Source organism: Poecilia latipinna, unplaced genomic scaffold, assembly GCF_001443285.1.
Source record: "Poecilia latipinna isolate Pla-1442-1.1 unplaced genomic scaffold, P_latipinna-1.0 Scaffold872, whole genome shotgun sequence".
Taxonomy (NCBI): Eukaryota; Metazoa; Chordata; class Actinopteri; order Cyprinodontiformes; family Poeciliidae; genus Poecilia; species Poecilia latipinna.
The window spans coordinates 119,531-142,238 of NW_015113488.1; the positions used below are offsets into that span (position 1 = coordinate 119,531).

The 22,708-nt window shown below is 39.3% G+C and overlaps 1 protein-coding gene across 1 annotated transcript in view; it reads left to right on the top strand.

Moving 5' to 3' along the window:
• The window catches only part of LOC106957082 (receptor-type tyrosine-protein phosphatase U), a 125,548-nt gene extending 107,574 nt beyond the window's left edge, over positions 1-17,974 (top strand). Inside the window, exons 23-29 of the mRNA XM_015048287.1 lie at positions 316-451; positions 1,779-1,928; positions 3,434-3,748; positions 7,324-7,449; positions 10,015-10,172; positions 14,199-14,334; positions 14,434-17,974. Of these exons, the coding sequence (XP_014903773.1) occupies positions 316-451; positions 1,779-1,928; positions 3,434-3,748; positions 7,324-7,449; positions 10,015-10,172; positions 14,199-14,334; positions 14,434-14,496 (1,084 nt within the window). The 3' untranslated portion in view covers positions 14,497-17,974. The remainder of the gene's footprint in view (positions 1-315; positions 452-1,778; positions 1,929-3,433; positions 3,749-7,323; positions 7,450-10,014; positions 10,173-14,198; positions 14,335-14,433) is intronic.
• Positions 17,975-22,708: the final 4,734 nt, after the last annotated feature.

Consider the following 22,708-nt stretch of genomic DNA (forward strand, 5'->3'; position numbering starts at 1 on the left):
TATATATATATATATATATATATATATATATATATATATATATATATATATATATATATATATATATATATATATATATATATATATATATATATATACATATATATATATATATATATATATATATATATATATATATATATTATTATTATTATATTATTATATATAGTACATATATATATTATATCTAGAAGTCTAGCAGTATCGGAGAGAAATTCAGTAGCTTTTTTTTTTTTTTTTTCCTGAACTTGAGCTAGTTATTAACCCAGTAGGCTGCAAGGATTTCTCAGCTAACGCTGGCCTTTTGTCTTTCAGCGCGGGGGCCGGACGCACCGGCTGCTACATTGTGCTGGATGTCATGTTGGACATGGCCGAGTGCGAAGGTGTGGTGGATATCTACAACTGTGTGAAAACCCTCTGCTCGCGACGCATCAACATGATCCAGACAGAGGTCAGAGCAAATGTGCAGCGAGGGAAAACCTCTTTTCACATTCAGACAGAGTCACCCATCTTGTATTTTAATGTGCATCCATTCTGCATATTCAGCAGCTCACAAGGCTGGACATACTGATTTAAAAAAAAAAAAAAAAAAAAAGCCTTCTAATAGTACAGTTGTATTACATTCATAGAGTTCCATTCTGCTGCTTGTATAAAGGTCATTGCCATATTTTTAAATGAAATAAGCATTCTGTCACTGTGCAGTGTGTGGGTATATGAGCTGTCTTCTGCAGGGTTCAGGAAATTAAACAGCTGTCCAATGCAATGTGCATACAACATTGACATAATTGCATTTCAGTCTGACCATAAATTCCCCTCTGCATGTTTTGTTTACTTCCCACTGCAAGCAACACTAGCATTAAGGCAAGGTTTACTAAAAATCACTTTATGTATTTTGGGTGTTTGTTCCAGCATATTATACTTATCTATCGAACAATTATTTGTGTAAGCTTGATGTTAAGCTAACCAGAGCTTATTATTTGAATATGTGGACATAAATTTAGATAGTAACGTTGCAAATTAGATATAATTTGTTCTGACAGCGACGTGCCAACAAAGCGCTTTCAGTACGATAGTTGGTTTTTATTGAATTTGCACCAATGGGTGCCAGTGGTATTCAAAAACCTGAGACATTGTTCAAAAGTTCCTTTATTTCACTAACTCAGGTCACTAAGTGGCATTATATAGATTAATTACACACCAATGTGTGTTTTCAAGCATCTCTTTCTGTTATTTATGATGATTTTCTGCTTCCAGCTGAAAAATATTTAAGATTAAAATATGACATCAGATCAATAAAAACAAACAATTTTTAATGAAGAAATCTGGTCTCAACAAAAAGTATGTTTCATAGTTGGCTAAAGGTTGTTAATTCGAAAAAAAAAAGGCACTTTAAGTATGACAAACAATGCTCTTTGGAAAGCATAATTTAATTTGTTGAATATGACTGTACATATGTCACCTTAGCTATGGTGGTTGTGAGGCAAATTTGTAAATGATTGAGGTTTTTATGCTGCAGCAGCACAAAGTGGTGTGTATTGATGAAGTGTTAGCATCAGTTTAACACCTTTTTTACAACAACAACAACAAAAAAAAACACATAAAACCTTCAAAGAAGTGGAATGAGTTTGGATCCAGCCCTGAAAAACAAAATACTTTTGCCAAATGCCGTGTTTCGGCTGTTTGCCATCACTTCATTGCAACCCTGATGCATTTTCTGAAATAACACTTGTGCACATGCAATGAACAGCGATAAATTGCTTGACCTGTTGTCATTTCAGGAGCAGTATATTTTTATCCATGATGCCATTTTAGAGGCCTGTCTGTGTGGAGAGACGGCCATCTTGGTGAACGAGTTTGCGGTTACGTACAAAGAGATGCTGCGGGTGGATTCTCAGAGCAACTCCTCTCCGCTGAGGGAGGAGTTTCAGGTGAGCCTGATGTTTTACCCTGAACAAGCGAAATGAGTTACGTGGTTCTTTGTTTTTTCTTTTTCTTCTAAATATGTGCTTTACGACACATTTTGACATCAGTAGAGTGCAAAAGCGAAAAGACTTATTGGATGTGTGTGTGTGCGTGTGTTTGTGTTGAAAAGGTGTTCGTTTCACTTTTAATTTCGTGTGACTGACATCAAGAGCCTCCCCCAGTTTACAGGAACACACTCGCAGAACGTTTTATTAGATGTTGATTAAGAACGTGGCGAGCCAGCTGCGTTCCCACATGTCCTACCCACCTCAGCCACCTCCGTCTGCTGCGGCGCTCAACCCACGATGCCACGTTTAGCATTTCAAAGCGTCACAGGAACAGGATTATGCTCCGTCTTTAATTTCATTTTGTTCCGTCCTCATACAGTATGCGCGCCGCTGGAGCGATGATGGATGGATTGTTTATGATTAAGGGATGTCACTGTAGGTGGTGCAGCACTCTGATTACAAACTGTTCCTTCTTCATGAAGGAAAATGTTAACGTCTCTCTCTTTGATCTTGCGCGCTCGTCTGTCTGGCGTTGACTTTAAAAGCCTGCTCACCACCCAGCGCACTCTGCCTCTCAGACTGCAAACGGTACGGAGATCAGCGGCTCATAGATCTATTATTGATGCTGTGCATTAATGATCCAAATATTTTCTCACTTTGTCTAAAGTAATTAGGAACAAATGAGAGCGAGAGTTCATCACTGAGAGCTGGTTTGCAGCAATGCCTTTGTAATTTTTCCTTCTCCGACTTCATCATGTTTATCTTTAGAAAGGCAGTTTGCCCAGCTTATCCATTATTCTATTAGATATTCGCAGCAATACAGATATTTGTGTGAGTGAAAATAAGTCAAGGCAACGTTCGGGTCATTCAAACTCTCCTTCTGCTCAGCTTTTAGCAGAAAATGTATTTCGAGCTTTGAAATGTGACATTCTTCTATTTCCAGAAGCGTAACAAGATTTGCGCTGCTTTTATTGTATTTCATGGATGAATGGATGAATTTACAATTCGTCTGTAAGCTTCACTACAGTAATCATAAATATATACCCATCCTGCCTTAAACAATGAAGCTGCCACTTATTGGCAGGATTTTTTTTGGTAGATTTGTTGGTCAAGACTATATTCTAATGTTTTTTTTTTCACACCTTATATCTGAAAAAGAGTTTTGTCAGACTTGGATCTTCCCCACTGTTAGCTTTTTTTATTTTCTACAAAAACAGTAAATTATTGTTTCTCTGGTAAATAAAAGTGAAAGTGACGTGAAAGGATCAGACATGAGTGCTAAATCGCGTGAGCCTTTGAAATGCACATTTTAGTTAACGTTTGGTTTTTGCACTCTGCATCCTTGTTTTCCTCCCATCTGACTCGCCCCTCGATTCCTGTCGCGTCTCACATGGTTCACCTCTAAAATGCTCCTCTGATTTCCTTTTATGCTCGGCTCCCATCTTTAACATTTCCATTTGCAGACGCTGAACTCTGTGACCCCCCACCTGGACGTGGAAGAGTGCAGCATCGCTCTGTTGCCCAGGAACCGAGAGAAGAACCGCAGCATGGACGTCCTGCCACCAGATCGCGCCCTGGCCTTCTTGGTCACCACAGAGGGGGAGAGTAACAATTACATCAATGCAGCTCTTGCTGACAGCTTCCATCGGCAGGCTGCCTTCATCGTGACCCCTCACCCTCTGCCGGGCACCACAGCGGATTTTTGGAGGCTGGTTTTCGACTACGGGTGCACAGCAGTCGTCATGCTCAACCAGCTCAACCAGTCGAATTCGGCCTGGGTGAGGGGGGGGGAAAGGGTTTTAGTTCTTTTTCGTTCCAAGTGATTTATTTGGCACAAAAGGTAGAACTGAGATAAGCAAAACATTTCACTTCACTAAAACACACAAGTCTCTGTTTGCCTGTGCAGGATTTTGCTTTCAGGCTCAAAATGTTTGAACTGCACATTTCTTACCTGTTGCTATTTCTGTATCTTACTTCATGCCTTTTTTTTTTTGTCAGTCTTTGATCCCTCACCATGTTGATCTCAAGGCATAACTATATAACACCCATCACACTTCTACACTTCAGTTCTCTAGATATAGCCCCGAAAAACCGGCAGGCAATATCCCACGTCGAAATTTCAGAGTCCTCCTTGTTGCCTGCCCCATTTTTTTCATGCCAGCCAATTTCATTATATGTGCTGCAACAGTTCAATTTGAGCGTTACGGTAGAAACAGCAAAAAATCACATTCTGTAGATTCTGTACAGAGTGATGTAGTGATGCGTTACAGGTCATGATTTCTGTCAGCGTTAATGATTACTGCCTGATTACCTAATTATGAAATCTGAACATTGAAGAAGGCCAATAAAAAATCCATAAAAAGTTCTTAGTCAAGGCTCAATTTGCATAAATTACTATATCAGTGGGTCATAGCATGGGAACTGCTTTTGTAAGCTCTGTTGTTCAGGAATAATAAATATATATATTTTTGATGGTTGCTTTGGGAATCAGACCCATGTTTTTAATGCCCTGTGCTTCACCACCCTGTCAAGGCTGCTGTGATCAAGCTTTTTCCTTCCTCTCAACTTTCCCTCAATGAGCAGCGATACAGCTCTCTGTGGATGGCAAGCTTCTGAAGTAGTCACATTTTATGCATTTTGTGGAGAGCATTAATAACTATAAATATCTGAACCTTGTCACTCTTTGTGAAATAAATCTATGAAAGAGACTCATTTTTTGAATCGAATTAACAAAATAAATACACTTTTTGATTATTTCCTAATTTAACCAAATTAGACTACATGTCATTCAGAGACAATTATGTAATTAACAAGACAAATTCCTGTCTTAATACAATGGTAAAAATGATCTCGCTTACTTTTTATGAAGCATTTCCATGAGTGCCTGCCAGACTTTTCAGGCAAATGGAATAAAAACATATTTATGTATATACATATACTTGTAAATTCTGCTTATGGCATAAAAATATTAAATTTAATGACATCTCTTAGGCTTTCTTTAAGGTTATTTTATTCTGCTTTTGAATACGTTGAGCCGTCTCCTTGTTTGTGAAAAACAACAGGGGTCATTACCGTAATCAAGCACAGATTCAATGAAATGAAAGCAATCAATTTAACCTTGATTATGATGAAAGAAAAAGAAAGACTTCATTCTTTATATTTCTCAGTTGAGGGCAAAAATTTACTTGTTGGTGATAGTTATGTAGGAGCTAAGATCAAAGTTCTGAACTGATGTCATCTTAGGATTTATAAAAGTGAGGACAGGATACGCGACGAGAGAAAAACCAGTTTGACTTTATATGCTCTGTCATGTTTCTTTTTCATGCTGCCATGAATAATAGGAGACTGACAAACACACACAGCACCTAATGATCAATAAACTGTTGTGCAGAGACAAAAATGGGGGTGTCTGAACCTGTTTATGTGGCAGGTACTGAATAAGAAATGAATAAGCAATGTTTCACAGTTTAGTATGGGGGGAGCGTGAGGAGTTGCTTTGACTGAACAGCATTGAACATACTATGATTATTTATGAGATGTACCTCAGAGAAGACAAATATTTTTAACCTAGACAATGCTTTCTGCAACTGATCAAAAATAAATGAAGGAGAATAATTTAGCATATTTTCCTCAGCGTCGTGCTGGAAGCAGACGCAGCGGCCAACGGTGTCAAGTAACAGCATGGCTCAGCAATTATTGAGGATAAGGACAGTACCTGTTTGCTATTCACTCATATATTGAAGACGTGTAAAAATATGCAAATAATTATTCAGGGATCCTTTGATGACAAATGAAGAAAATTGCATCTTCCAGCGATAATTTTGTTTATGAGTGTTGAAGAATTTAATTTGGAGATTCACTGAACTTCCGGACATAACAGTTTACTCAGCCTTTTGTTTAATCACAGTTAAAAATAATTCAAAGTTTGTCTGTTTGCTGTCCAGGCAGTCTTGAGTTTCTGACTGGATAGAACCCCCCCCACCCCACCCCATCCCCTCAATTAGTAGATTTCCTGTGGTGCTGCAGGATTTCACTGACAATTATCTAACATGTGAACGCTGTTATTGAGTGAAGAAGACGTAATGTTTACCATTTTCAATGTCAGTGAGCTCTTTAAAGTGAAATCTGAGGAAGGACAGAGATATAAGAAGCTACTTATATAACATATCAATACAAGCCTGTGGTTTGTCTAAACAGCAAGGCTTTCTGCAGATGAAAGGGAGGCTGAATGGAGTAAAACAAATGTGCTCCGTTATAAACCTGTGAGTTTTCACCCTTAGCCTGTCATGAAATATTTGAGAGTTGTCAGTCTCAGAGGTAAGGTCTGCAATCTCCATGAAATGTTCATGGAGTTTTATGTTATAGTAATTGGGCTAGCCCTGCTAAAACTTCTAATTAGGTGCCAATTATGTAGTCATTTTGTCTTTGTTATGTTGTAATAGTAACACCCTGTTTTTCATGTGCTGTCGCACACATGGTGTAATAAAAGGTCGCTCAGAGCAAGAAAGTTGGATTAAAATGTTTTCGGTGCAGATCTGTTATGTTTCTACGTAGCTCTGAAACAAAAATTTGAAACTGACTAACATCAGGACTAAGGTATGCAAAAGCTAGAGTTTGAAAACAAGCCACACAATTCAGATTGTCACATCTCTTAAAGAGTTTTAGCTTAGTTGTCCTGAACTCAGAGCAGTCGAAGTCTGGTGCTGATTCCCGCTTTTAAAGTTTGTGAATGCAGTCAATCCTAAATATACATATTTTTGCATTGATTTCCCAAATCAGAAACTATCTTATATAAAAATAAAGTTAATAGTTTGTGTTGCATGTTCAACAGGTTTGTTAGCAACATATACTAGAAGGTCTGGTAATAGAAAGGGACATTTGGAGGTACCCCTGTTCAACACTGCATTTAATTCTCTATCATTTGAACTTGTTTATTTCATTTCCTTGGGGACAACAGAGGCTTTTTGACCTTTGCCAGAAAACAGAGCTATTTGTTCATCGGAGGATGCTGCTGTGAAATCTCTTATAGAGCTAATTTGTGACTTTGGATTAGACTATATCACTTCTGGTCTCATTCTAACACCTTGCATTACCTACCAGGCTGCTTCTCTGTTCCTGTTAACACCATTATGGCAGCTGCATGCCTATTTTAGTATAAAGGCAGCAGCACTAGTTTAGTCATTACTGATATAAAATGCCTAGTATCTGTGAGGTTCTTCATTTTAACTGTGCACACAGGTGCTTTGATTATTCACAAGTGTTTACTCTTTGCATATTATTTATTACAGCTGCACAGACCACAGTCGGACGCTAATGAACTAATTCCTCTCTGTGACCCTTGACCTCTACACAGCCATGTGTGCAGTACTGGCCCGAGCCCGGTTTGCAGCAGTACGGACCCATGGAAGTGGAGTTCCTGTCCATGTCAGCGGATGAGGATGTCATTACCCGTCTGTTTCGGGTCAAGAACGTCACAAGGGTGAGTTATTGTGACACCAAAGAGACATGTGACACAGGACATGTTGTCTCGCCAAACCTTGTTAGACTTGCATTAGCTTTGATTTTCACAGGGAATTTAGATGCAACGTTTTACCAACGTGCGTTGAAGCTGCCAGATAAACTGCACTTGAAAAATAGGGTGAAATCTAATATCCCTGACTAAATGCTTCTTCTTCTGTATCCAAGTCATTATTATCTGTTTTTCTGGGCATAATGTATTTGAAAATTGGTATTTTTTTAGATCGGCCGCTAATGTTTTTAATGATTAATAATTTTCTCTGAAAGCACCTCAGACAACTAAAGAAATATTGTTCAAGACCATTTTAAAAATTTGTCATCTTGAAAATGATGAAGGATGACTAAGGAGTTTTTTTTACAGTTCAGTACGCAGTTCTGTGGAAGCTGTGTGTTCTTTTATGATTGCAAAACTAATCATCCTTTCATCTTTTTCATATATTCTCACAGCACAACTGCAAACTTTCATATGATTTCTTGTGATTTCTACCCTTTCTTTGTGGGTATGTGTTTACAGGCTTTGCACAACTATATCCTGAAATTTATGCCCATTCTTTGCAAAATAGCTCAATGTCTGTTAAGACTTTCACAGCATGCTCTATTTAGCTCCATCGTTAAGTCTGACCATCTTCCCAGACTGTTTAGAATAAAGTCATTCCCACAGCATGACACTACCACCACCATGCAGATTATGCTTTCCATGTCATCAACAGTGTTAGTTGATCTCCACAAAAAGCCGAAAGGTTTTTCAGGTCTTATATGGCCGTCATGCTTTCTTCCACAATCCTTGCTGTAGCCCCTAACTTTTTAAGGCAGTTGGTTGCTCCAAATTTTATTTAAGGGTATCAGAGAAATGTGATCTGAATACAAATACATTCCACAATATTCAGACTTTATTTTTTTTAAATATTCAATGTAATGTGTCATGTTCATTTTACTTGACTATTACATGGTAGCTTAGTAAAAAGTTCAAATGAGACACATTGAAATTTGTGTTTATCATCAGAATGGTTGAGCAGATTTTCCTTCAGTTGGTTCACAAATCTTGTCACATGTTTTCATAGGTGCGAAAGTACAAAGGATTTCTATTGCAAACCAAATAAAGGCAGTGATAGGTCTGTGCTTACAAAGTAGAGCACAGTGTTTGCCACTCACCCCCTTCCAAAAGCCATTTTAACTTCACACAACGCATTGTGTTAAGTGTGTCTATGCAGACATGTTTTATGCACAGAGCTTTGCATAAGCACATGCATGCATTCTTCTCAGGATCAATGTCGGCCTAATTATAGAGGGGATCTGTATGCAGGGTGTTCTCCCCTGTGCCATTATAAGCTCTGCGACAACTTCCTCTGTTGATTGGCACCCTTACCTCCTCAGTCGGCTGCCCTTGTCATTCTCCTCTCTACCTGTGGCACTTTTTTTTCCACTCGGTGCACATCACAGTCAGGGAGAGGGCAGCTTAACACAGCACAGGCAGAATCAAATGAGACAGAAATAACACATACCTCAACCACTTTTAGCCAATCGCTCTATGCCGTATTGGGTAGATGTCTTGTTTCAGACAAGTGGTATCCAAGAGCAGGGAGGAAAAAAAACAGAGGAAGTGCATTGTAAGCACAAATCTGTGTGAGAAAAATAGTGCAAATGCAGACTGTGTAAATCCCCACCTCTGCTCAGGCTGTTCCTCCATGCATCGTGAGTGTCTTTTGCAAGCCCAATTTGCATGAGTTACAGGTCTCCACTGGTCCTTAAGTGTTAGGTTAGATTCTACGGGATAGGGTTATGAATACGCAGGGACCTCTTTGTCACAGAACACGAGCCCCACTTACACCTACAGACACGTATATCTGACAGTCAGGCTTAGTGAGCACAGCTGAAGGTGCCTGCAGGTAACTTGTAGAGTGTTCACAACTCTCTGATTTACACAGAATTCACTTCAAAGATTTTCCACGTTTGGATTAGATTTTAGGAGAAGAAAATGGAGTATAGAAAGATGTTTACATTTCCAGACTTCATTCCCTGACTTGTCTGAAGTCATTTATCCGTCCATCCTGTCTGAGCTTCCCATGCTTTTTCTCCATGTTTTATCTTTATTCTAGCGACATAATGACAAATAAAAATCTTATGTCTTATCATTTTGTACATCCATCCCCACATATACATATCAATTCCTGTCCATTTTTTTATGTTTCCATACAATCTGTATGTTTATTAATCTGTCCATACATTCCAGCGTCCATTGTTCTTGTAATCATCCACCCAAGTTTTCATCATCTGTCAAAACATTTATTCTTTAATTGTATCACCATCCATCAGACACTTTTTTCATTTATTCACCTCTGTCCATTTCTGCCTTCCTTCCTTCCTTCCTCACAACCTGTTTTATATTTGAAGGCCTGACCACTGCAGAAAGGTATTTCATATTTCAAAACCTGGTTCAAAAACCTTCTGGGAGCTGTGAGAAGTGGGTAACAATAGTGGCTCGTGTGTGAAATCTGACGTGTTTTTCATCTTATCTGTGCCGCTGAAGCTCCAGGAGGGCCAGCTGGTGGTGTGTCAGTTCCAGTTCCTGCGCTGGTCAGCGTATCGCGACGTTCCTGACTCCAAGAAGGCTTTCCTGAACCTGCTGGCTCAAGTGCACAAGTGGCAGAGGGAGTGTGGAGAAGGACGCACTGTTGTGCACTGCCTGTGAGTTATCATTTCAGGAAATCTATAATGCATTTCAAGTCAAAGAACAGAGAGGCAAGGAAGAAAAACATTCTGTTCCTTTCTGAAAGGCTCAAACACAGCAAATGACTGCTTTTGAAGACTGACATTTAAAACCAAAGGCGTCTACTCAGAGGGGCACATCACAAAATAACACAGTACATCATAAGCAAATCTGTTTGATGAGAGACAGAGGCTGTGTCAAGCCTGCTCTGTCATTTGGTGCAATGAGAAGCAACACGATTCAGCATGGCAGCATTTTATAATGTGGAAAATCAAATTTTGGTGTAATGCTCCGTGCTGTGGTACTGTATGGAGCGGCGTGCTACGTCTACAAGCCCCCGTCGCACCGAGCCCCCGAAGTGAAAACCCTACTGATGAATATGAATGGGTTGTCTAGCTCATTGCCGACCCGTCACACGTTCGTACCCGCCGCCCCGTCTCCCCCTCATCCGAAAGCACATCACTCAGTGCTGTCACACAGCGTTACACACGACAACCAGGAGGGAGATTATTCAGATCAAATCAATTATGCCTTAATACAGAATGCGATGGCTCTCACTACACTAAATCCAGCACTGCCAAAGCACTGACGACGATTGATTACCTTAATATTGCTTGTATACGCTGCAGAGTTGCCCACACCCACCGTTCGCTGCGTCTGTCCCAGGAGAGAGGAAGTGGATTGTCCTCCAGTACTTTATAGATATTGCCTTCCATTTCTGATGACCAGGACAGTATTTCACCAGACATGCCACTCGGCGCTGTTGTTTCTCAATTTATGGCTTCTTGTAGTGTTTCTCATACCGCTACTTTTATGCTTTGGAAAGAGGACGTATTTCTAGTTAATGCACAAAGTGCTGTATCAAGTGCATGTTTTTTTGTGAAGTGTTATAAACGCATGCAGAAAGTGTATAAAAACACTCGGCATTTTTATACCGAGTGTTTCCTATTTGTTTTTTGCACCACTGCTGATACCCCCCAAATGAAATCCACTGGATCAAGCTGCCTTTAGAAATAACCTGCTTGTGTTATTTCATTTTTAGCATAAATGCAGATAATCTGTAAAGGCTTCAGAGGTTTGTTAGAGAAACAAACATGGGGAAGATTATGTCTGGCTCAGGTGAGACCTCAGCTCAACCTTTTTGATTAAAACAGTGATGAATTGGGGATGATTCATCATTGTTTGATTCATCATAGATAATAAGTTATCTATTTGCCTTGTTTGTGCTTAAGGATATGCACATTTAAATGTTGTAGGATACTGGCCCATGGGGACTAAGAGTTTGAGATTCCTGGTTTGAGTCAAATATATTCATGCATTAGCATGTAGCCCATTTAGTGTCTACAGCCTACATCCAATCGAGAGTTTGTAGAAAAAGACGAAAATTGATATTCAAAGATGGTCAGCATCTAGTCTGACTGAGTTTGAACTATTTAGGGCAGAATTTCATTCTGTAGATGTATTTTTTTTTTTAAAAGACAGACCCAGAAGACTCGCAACCTTAATGGTGATTCTACAAAGTATTGGCGGATGAATACAAATGCCCTCAACATCTTTCATTTTTTTTGTTGTTTTTTTTAAACCATGCAGCAATTTCTTTCCACTCCACAATTAAATGAAACTTATTTTGTGTTGATCAAACTCATAAAATTCAAATGCAATACATTGAAGTTTGGAGTTTTAATTGACATGATGTGAGCAAGTTCAAGGGATTTGAATAGGCACTGACAATGTCACCAGTTTTAAAAACTACTGAAAGAATAAAACTTAAAATTCGAAATACTCAATGCTGCAGCATGCAGGTTAATTAGTTTTATTGATCAGATTGGATGTTTATCCTTAGAGGAAAATTGAAAGCTTAGAAAATCTCACACCAATTCATCGGAACACTGCAAATGCCACCTTGATATTGAATCTGAAGGAAACCTCCAGGGAAAAATCCTTCAGGGACCATCAGGACTGAGCTAAGCTGAATTTCATGGCGATCCAGCTGTTACTTAAATAGACTGAACTACATCCAACTTGTCTTTTCTCCCAATTCAGAGGAGTACCAGGACAGTTAGTAGTATGTTAAGAATGTTATTCTTTTACCAGAAAGATTTGAGTGAGTGGATCAGAGAAGAGAGTTTATTATTTCCTAAAGCTTAGCGTTTTCTTCCATCATGTTTTAGCTGTCCCTCACATCACTGTAACCTCGCAGCCCCTTTTCGTTTCCCTTTGATTCACACAGGATTGATGCAGTCCTCCTGCATGCTGTGTGTGTCTTTAAATGGCCCTGTCTGCGGCCTCAGCATTTGCCCTAAGCTGTGTGCGCTCAGGCAACTACTGTGAATCTCTGCATTTAGATACGAAACTCACAGAGTTGATTCATCCATGTCTCACGCAGACTAATTCATACTGTAGCTGTGATTACGACTGTGTCGGTGGGATGACACGGCCTGTCACTGTGATTGTGTCTGCAGCGCATGGTTGTGCTTTGGTTGTCATGATTATGATTGCAGCACACAAGTGTATAATGGGTCAAACAGGGAGCAGATGTGTACGTGCACAAAACTGGGGCATTTGAGCTTTATATTCAACCCCTGTGGGAATTTAGTAAAAGTGTTAGCCACGTTGATGCCTTCTTTTGTGCTATCAGTTACACCACTGCTAAACCTATTGAAGTTAGATTCAGAAAGAATGCAGCTGAAATCGTAGCGCTTGCCATAAACCACAGGAAAAGAGAGGCTGGGCCAACGTTTTGGACCTTTGGGGGGGGAAGCAGTGAGTTGTAAATGTGTTCTGGGAACTGGTAAATTGGCCTCTTTATGTGGTCCAGCAGAAATATGCGTTGAAATAAACGTAAGAGAATGCAAAATATAACACAAACTATTGCGGTGCAGAGCAAAACCAATGTCAAATTAGTATGTATCCAGATTGCAGATTTGACTATTTTGTTTTGTGGCAATGATTTTCCCACACAACTGGGGATTTGATGATATGAGTATCATGAGTGACGTTTTAAGAAAAACAAATATCACTAAGCTCTTCCTCCACACACCCAACACATAAGTTTTTAACAATAGTTTTGACATAACATTGAGGTCTTGTGCATTCAGGTATATGTATACATATCTATCTGTCTGTCTGTCTGTCTGTCTGTCTGTCTGTCTGTCTGTCTGTCTGTCTGTCTGTCTGTCTGTCTGTCTGGATGGATGGATGGATGGATGGATGGATGGATGGATGGATGGATGGATGGATGGATGGATGGATGGATGGATGGATGGATGGATGGATGGAATTTTATAATTTAAAGATCCCAGGATGGAATTTTATAATTTAAAGATCCCATCCAGGGGTAACCAGAAGATTAATCGATGCTGTCGCAGCCTACTACACAAACCACTGGACAAGCTCAAAAAAGTCAAGATTGTCATAATTTTTTACAAGCAGAGAGCATTTTCAGAACTGTTTTAAATAGCATTAAAATATTATTTGAAGTTCGGCGCACAACACAGCTTCCTCTAGACCTTGATTGATTCTCCCTTCATCTCATCCTGATTATCACTGCATATTGACACTTTCAGCCAAGTAGATGCTCATTAAACTGCTTCAGGCAGTAAAGCCTTGTATTAGTATTTTTGTTGTCCTGTTTATTCCACCCAGCTCTTCTGCCATTTTAAAATGTAGAACCAGGAAATCTGACAACTGGTAGCAAGTTAGACAGACAAACTAGATGATATTGTAGTTAAACATTAAGTTTGTGTCAGCTGATTCATGGCTGGTGACTGAAGAGGAAGAATAATCCAAAATGCTGCTTGTTTTTGTACTAAATGTTTCTTTGGTTTACTTTGACTTCCTTCTGCTCTTGACTAAAATATTTTGTATGATGGTCATGCAAAGACACAGTTTTTCAAAGTACCATCACCAACTAGAGTTTTTAATGGTAATTTGGTTTTTAAAGAGGTACCACTAATTGTAGGAAACGTTTCCATCATTAAAACCAGTTTTATTCCTTCCCATAGGAATGGTGGTGGTCGTAGTGGGACCTTCTGTGCCTGCAACATACTCCTGGAGATGATCCAGTACCAGAACATGGTGGACGTCTTTTATTCTGTCAAAACTCTACGCAACTGCAAACCCAACATGGTGGAGTCCCTGGTAAAAATAAAAAATAAAAAATAAAATCTGTGAATTTGTTTTTTATGAAAAGTAGAGGAGAAATGTTGAGTTTTCATCTTTGGCTGTGTTTTTCTTCAGGACCAGTATCGATTCTGCTTTGACCTTGTCCTGGAATACTTGGACTGCTTTGAAGACAGATAGCAGCTAAACGTTTACGACGGCGCCAGCAGTTTCCCCCTGCACTGAAGATGTGCTTTGGGGCCAACCTGTGACCTCCCCACTTCCTTAAAGTTTGGACCTCTAGACTCAGCTTTGAACTAACCGGGAAGGAAAGCTAAAAAAATGACAAAACAAAAAAGGAAAAAAGAAAAGGTTCAAACATTTAACCTTTAATGTAAAGTTGTTATTTCCTCCTTGTTGGTGATGTTTATCTCTTTTGATATTTTTTTTTGTTTCACTGGTCCACTTTGCCTCTTGAACTGAACCTCTTGTGCTAAAACAACATCCAGACCCTACGCTAAGGAAGTCTCGCCGTGCCCATGCTTCACCATTTCATCTAAACAGGAAAGAGACTGGATGGTTATTCCAAAGCTGCAGCTGAGTTACCCAAACTTGGGTCATTTTTTTTTTTTCCTGAGTCACTCTCTGCAACAACAATCCATTGTGATTGTGGCATGACTTATGTACAATACCATGAACTGCCTTATTGTATAATGGTTAAAAAAAAAAAGAATCTTTTTGTTCAAATCTACAGATCAATTAAAAAAAAATTATTATCCTGCTGGAGGAAACCTTGTTCAGAACTGGGACTGAGAGTCAGAATTCAGCAGTATTGAGGCAGTAACTGTATAGTATTGCGGTGTGATGTGTTTTGCCATTATGTGCGTGCTGGATTACCATGTGTGCTACAGCCGGGCATTTCTAGGCGGCGCAGCAGGAGTTCTGGTGCCACGACGAGAGATTTATGTCTCATTACGCTCACAGTGCCAATCCCACTGACTGACCGACTTGAATCCTTTTGCTTTGTTTCTTCTGCTCCATCCTGACGTATGTCAGCAAGCATACAGTTACAAACTGCATCATCTAAGTGATTGTTTGTTTTAAAAGAAGAAGGATCCGTGGGAAACTGTGCTGAGCTGCCATAGTGCTGATGTGAAAACTGATGTTCCCATTAATACTGTGGTGATGTGTCTTACCAGTGCAGTGTTAACAGGTTTCACTATTTTGTCGTCTGAAGCATTTGGTTAGTCTGTAAACTATCAAAACAAACTCAATCAGTTTCAATTGGAGCATTTCAGACGTGGGACTTTGAGAATTTCTTTGACATGGAATTAGTTGTCGTTAGTGGTGTAAATTGAATATGTCATGTATAATAAAAAAAGGTGCATCAAGACTGTGCAGCGGGAAAACAACACATCATGCACCAGTATTTGTTACTGAGCCTACTAGCGGATTCACATCCTATTTTTGGTAAGAATATGGTATAATATAGAGGAGGAATAATAATATCTGGCCCGAGCAGCTGATGTATGATTACCACCTGCCAGATTTTAAAAATCTTTCCTACAGGTCAGTGTTGCTGACTACTGGATCTGTCTGTGCTTGGTACAGGTTGGAATATGGGAGGCACCTAATGAGCTGAGCCAATGTTGGGAAATTCAGAATTAGAGAGAGAGAAAAAAAAATCTGATTTATTCTAGGCATGGGCTGGTTTCCTGTTTAATTTATCTCACAGGTTGTTGTTTTATTTCATATAAAAAACAAGAAAAAGTTTCTACACAGGCTTAAAATGTCAGGATACATATTTCATTTGCTTTAATCCCTTTTCAGGTTTTAATAAGTACGGAAGTCATTTGATGTTTCAATTTCTAAAGGACAGACATCAGATAATTCTTAAGTGCTGTAGATTTTACATCTTATTAGGATGCCATTTGTTTTTAATTCACCAGGTTTAGCATTATTTTTGAGTTTTAACTGGACACCTGTGGTTTCCAAACAGAGTTTGGTTAAAATGCCAAAGAATAAAAAACAACATGATGAACAAATGATGAAGCAACAATGAAAATGTGTCTCTTTGCATTTTAAAAATGAGAAAAGGTGATGTATATGACTAAAACCTAGTTTAAAAAAAAAATCTCTGTTCAGTGTAGAAATAAGCGTCCGGATTGATTGGTGGAGATAATGTAGCAAGATCTTGTTACATTTACTTACTACAGCTACTACCTTAAACCATCACTTATCAGTTTGTCTTGCCAGTAATACTTGTTGTGATAAATAATCCTAAAAATCCTGGTTTGAATTTCTGCATGGCTGGAAGGAAACGCGCCGTACGAGGCACCAGGTGTTTGCACCGGACAAAAAAAAAAACAATTAAATATGATGGGTTGCAGGAATGTAAAGGCCTGCACCGTTTTAAATAACTTTGTAACACAGCATATTTGTTTAAGCTGACTTTAAATTGGAGGTTGATTTTAAAAACAAGTACCTACCAGGACACTCCTGTGTTCTTTATGTCTATACACCAAAATAAGTAAATCAAATTAAAATATTACTATGCATGTTACAGGTGGAGCTATAATGACCACATATATCACGGTTTAGCTACAAGCCCAACAAAAACAATTAGATCGTGCTAGACATTTTTAACTTCATCCTGAGCTACAAAGGCATATTTTCTCAGGCTAATCATCAGTTTCAAACCAACCCATGCCTAATAAATTATATACCTTCTTTTCAAGAACCTCTGAATATATAGTGCTTTCTATTATCACCACTTTAAACACGTTATGCTCAACCATCCTGAGGCTCCTGTTGAAGAGGTCTGCATGGTGGGCGGCGAAGGCCCGACTTCAGGACCTACCTTGATAAACATGGAGACAGTCAGGTGCCCACTGAAGCTGAAAAATGGCAGCTACAGGCAAACTCTGCTGATAGTTTGCAGCTCCCAGTCCGCTTCATTTGAAGCAACAGACTGTGCAAGGAGGAACTGTTCACACACACACACACACACACACACACACACATTTAATAGCAACTTGAGTTTTGATGGGGAGCTGAAGAGCAACGGTCAATGATCTGGCTCCAGGATTGCTGGAGAAAGTGCCTGGACACTTTTTTCCTTGAGAGTGGAAGGAATGTGTACATACAGATGTATATTGTTCTGTGAATACTATATGAATAATATGTTATATGTCTGCTCTACGTAAAGACGTTCAGTAAGTAACCACTGCATAACCATAAAGCTGAATGTGCTGTAAATGACTTTGTGATAATTTTTTTTTCTCATGTTACCAGACATCAAACTTTGAGTGTTGATCTCTGCACTCATCAAAGCACGTACAAATTATTCCGCTTTGCATTTCATTTTATTGATTTCAGCTTACGTTGCTCTGCATACGAGTTATTTTACCCACCGGGTGTGTGCGTGTGTGTGTATTGTACTTAAACCATTCCTAAGCTCTCCGGTTATGGCTGCGACTGCCAGCACAGCATCACTGAATTCCCATGTTTTTATCTGTAAGAAGCATACATGACTACTGTGTTTTTGACCATTGTATTTGTGGAGAAAATTGGTTTATTTAAGGGGAACGATAGTGGGGGAACAGATGTATATCAGAGTCATAAAAGAGTTCCCTGTGATGGATAATGATCAACAATAAAAGAGCAAAGGGGGGAAAAAAGATACTTGGCTGTCAGCTGATCTGTTTAAAATGCTTAAAAAAAAACTTTATTCTGGTTTTTATGACTGATTTGTCAACAGAACAAGAGAGTTGGACAAGACTGAGCTTCAGTTTTTTGTTCAGTTTGAGATATTCCTCCTTCTTTCAATCACAATGGCAATGTTAAACTTAATTGTATAGAACCTAACTTCAGTGATTAATGCTTTCTAAAAAGTATATTCCCCCAGTCAGATTTTTTTATGTTTCAAATACATTTTAGCATGAGACAAATATAGTAAGAGACAAACATAAAAAACAGTTTTCAATTAACGGTAATTAGATATTCAGACTGTCCACATATCATCAAGTGTTTGCAATATCTAGCAGTGTCTTTTATATGGCTTTTATAAGAGTTTTCTTCATGAATGATTTGTGATCTAAAATGAACTTAGGTGTGTAGATTGACTTGGCCAAAAACTATTTTGTACTTCTTGTTAGCCAACCAGAGGTGAACTTGCTGATGCTCTTTGGATAATTTCAATACTTCAAAAATTGAAGCGTGCTTGAGTTTAAGAGATGCCGGCCAGGCATTCTTCTTCGTGTTTCGTAACTCGTGTCAGGTCGCTCAGGTCGTAACGCAATGAAGCCGCCACATACCCTCACGCTACCACTTCCATGTTTGACTGTTGGAATAATTTTTATTAAAGTGTTAGTTATATTTTAGGTGTTTCAAACTGCTTCTTGTTTCATTGTCAGTCATCAGAATGGCCTGTACGTGTAAAGCACTTTATCAAGTACAGATGACTAATTAAGGTGCTTTACACTACATTCAGTCAGTCACACACACACACACACACACTGAAGTCACTACAACTGCCTTGGGGTAGGCTGACAGAAGACAAGCTGCTCTGCATCGGTGCCACCGGACCCTCTGACCACCACCAGCAGGTAAGGTGGGTGAAGTATCTTGCCCAAGGATGCAACAAGTGAGACAGACATAGAGGGGACTGGAACCAGCAACCCACCAGTATGCAGGACAAACTACTTCCACCATTGCCCCCCATATTGTCCTAAAGGTTTTGGAGATCATCAGGATGGTTTTTGTCAAATGTGAGCTCAGTCTTAGTTTTCTATGGTCAGAAATGGTTTTCATCTTGGAACTCGCCCACAGATGTCATTTGTTGCTCAGTCTCTGTCTTATTACTACACCAGGAACTCTGACCTTAACTGAAGAAAGTAAGGCCTGCATTGCTTTAGATGTGGTTCTGGATTCTTTCTTCACCTCTTGGGTGAGTCATCATTGTGCTCTTGCAGTAACTTTGAAAGGTCGGCCACCATTTTTCATATTTTCTCCATTTCCAGATAATGACTCTCATTGTGGTTTGCCGGAGTCAAACCCAAAAACCATACAATTGGCCTTATAACTCATTCCAGACTGACAAACATTAATTACCTTGTTCCTCAAGTGACCTTGAATTTCTTTTGATCATAGTCCATTGTGTTGCATTTTCACTGCCTGGGTGTGGCCAGTGAGATATAGTATAATGCTTAACGTTTATGTCTTTTGTTTTACCTTCTTCGTGTGGTTGATCAGGATCACATCTTATGGACAGCCTCAGTGCAGAAATCTTGTCAACACATTTTAAAACTTTTCGCACAGTTCGAAGGACACCACAATGTGATTATAATGGCAAGCATCTACGATTGAAATCAAAGACTTGGGACCATTTGATCTCGGCTTCTGTCTTTTTCGCTTTACCTTATTGCTTCCCTTTTCTCCTATTTCATCATATTGCTCCCCCTCCCTGCCCTCAACTCCTCTTCTATTAATTTCATTTCATCTCTGCGGCTTTGCGGAGTAATGTGACTCCAGCCCACCGACTTCCTCTGCCACCCACGGCTACGCTGAATAATGCAGCAGTCCTACAAACTGATCCAGTACTTAGCTGAGGGACAAGTCAGATTAATTAGAGGGCGAGACCCCCGGCTGTTAGGTTTAAAGACAAAGTGGGCCATTTGGGTTTACTCCTAGATTGGCTAGGGATTGATTAGCCTTCAGAAACAAACAGTTAGGAGGGGAAAGAGGCTACTTAAAGTAAGTTTTTGTTTTTCGTATCAATAAAAGGAAGCATGAATGTCTTCAGAGACGCAGAAGAGACTTTTTAAAACTTAATTTTCTTTCAGCCTCATTTTGCATTTGTAAACGTTTTCCTGTGCACCTGCAGAAAGCATCCTGAATATTTCATTTATATTTACATATTTCGATAAATTAGCAGATTGGCTTCATATCATTTTATTCTGACTGTGCAGCGCCAGGCAGCGGTGGTGTGATTGCTTACTTTAAAGAAATGTGATGAAATATAATGACCACTAGGCATAACTGGGGCTGCACAGTGGCGCAGTTGGTAGAGCTGTTGCCGTGCAGCAAGAAGGTTCTGGGTTCGATTCCCGGCCCCAGTCTTTCTGCATGGAGTTTGCATGTTCTCCCTGTGCATGCGTGGGTTTTCTCCGGGTACTCCGGTTTCCTCCCACAGTCCAAAAAACATGACTGTTAGGTTAATTGGTCTGTCTAAAATTGCCCCTAGGTGTGAGTGTGTGTGTGCGCATGGTTGTGTGTCTGTGTTGCCCTGCGACAGACTGGCGACCTGTCCAGGGTGTACCCCGCCTCTCGCCCGGAACGTTAGCTGGAGATAGGCACCAGCACCCCTCCCGACCCCACTGAGGGACAAGGGTGTTCAGAAAATGGATGGATGGATGGATAGGCATAACTGACTCAAAAACAAAAACCTTATTTTTACCCCTTCTTTTTTTGTTGGAAATACCTGTGGATATATTCTTAAATTTTTTTATTTAGTATATGCTTTTAAAAGTATTGCTATTGATGTGAGCAAAAATAAAGCAAATAAAGCAAAGGCAGAGATTTTTATCCTTAAACCGATACTGTTTGCAATCTTATATGTTGAAACTTTGCACTATAAAGTCATATTACAACCTCATATTACAGCAACAACATTGCGACAACAGAATTGCACGTATTCTTAGTTGTGATCATGTCACATAGTGGTAGAAAACGCTTAAACTCTTGATTTTCCCTGATATACAAATGGATCAACACAAACTGCAAAGACCTGCTGACAGCACACAATAAAGTGGCGACATAAGGATCTGACATTGACATCATTGGGTGACACCTTGGTCACCCAACGAGGCGATGAGAGAACTAGGTAGACGTGCACACCATTTCAAACGGTGGACCAACCAGGCACATAGGATCCAACACCCTTTATGACCAGGTGACCAATATAAACATAGCAAAGTTGTTTGGGAGCCAAGACCGATTTCGCAACGACTTTAATATTTAACAAAACTGAGATTTCCAGTCACTTTCTGACCTCCTGACTGAGATCTTGAAAGAAACATTTGCGGCATATCAATGGTAACTGTCTGATTGACATTTGTTGGAAATACTGACATATTGGCCCACTTGGTGCATGCCCACTATCACATTGTATGCCAATAAGAAAAAATCCAGATGTTGGAACGCTTTTTTTGTAACATCTGTATTTCTTCATTGTTTCTGAACAGCAGAAAAGCTGAGTTACCAGAACAAGAGCTTCCATGTCTTTAAGAAACTCATGAAGATCCAGCTGTTCAGAGAGCCTTTTCTTCCCCAGCACCTACCCTGTACTTCCCTTTCACTTCTTCTATTTCTACACTTTCACCCATAGGATCTCTGACAGAACATGACTAGAGGCCTTCCTTCGAAGTAGCTTAAAATTAGCTTTGATGTTATTAGCTTTACTATTAATTAAAGCTGTTTCCTCATTTGTGAGTCACTTTGGAATAAGTGTCTTCCAAACACATAAACATAGGAGCAGAAATACTATTTCATTTAGTCTGTCTTGATTAAACTAGTATCTATTGGACAAAAAAAAAAAAAAAAAAAAAACTCAACTTTTGCATGTCTGCTATATGACGTTCATATTCTTTTTTAGATGTTATCAAGTAAACTGCTGCCTTCATTTAAAAAGCTCACCTTGTGATTTTAGAAGACAGTAATACAAATCTATTATTTACAGATACAAGCAGGTTATGCATGATTGCTTTCTATTTGATCGCTCATTTTTTCCTCTCCTTGGTACTCTCACTGAATACTCATCTGATTGCGAAGAAAGTGTGCTTTTCTCCATTGTAATTTACACCAAAATACAAATAAAATATGCCCCGGGATGAAAGATGTCGATCTTCTCATGCGATACTCATTGTGTTAGTACAATGATATGGAATTACTACGCTGAAATGCTGACTTGATGCTGGTTTTAGTGTTCTCCTTCAGAACAGAGTGCTTGCGCTTTCTAAATGTTCCTTCTTTTATGCCAAATGTTTTGCTAATGAAAACAGATAAAGTCCCATATTCTCTGGGAGAATATTGTCCCAGAAGCTTTTGGCTGTACGACCTTGTCCAAGCCACAGTCAATAAGTTGGAAGATAATATGCATATCATCTGACATAAAAAAAAAAAAAAATGTTTCAGGCTTTTAGGAAACTCTTCTCTTCTTTTCATTTTCTCCTCTCTCTCTCTCCCTCTCTCTCTCTCTGTCCTTCTCTCTCTCTCTCTTTCTCACACACACAAGGTGAAAGGGAACACATGCACACCCATATTATCTTGTCTTGCGATCCTGGTGATACTAGGCTTCTGCTGGATTGTGCAGCCGATGAGACAGGTGGCCCCAGCTTTGTGCTCAGCAGAGCGA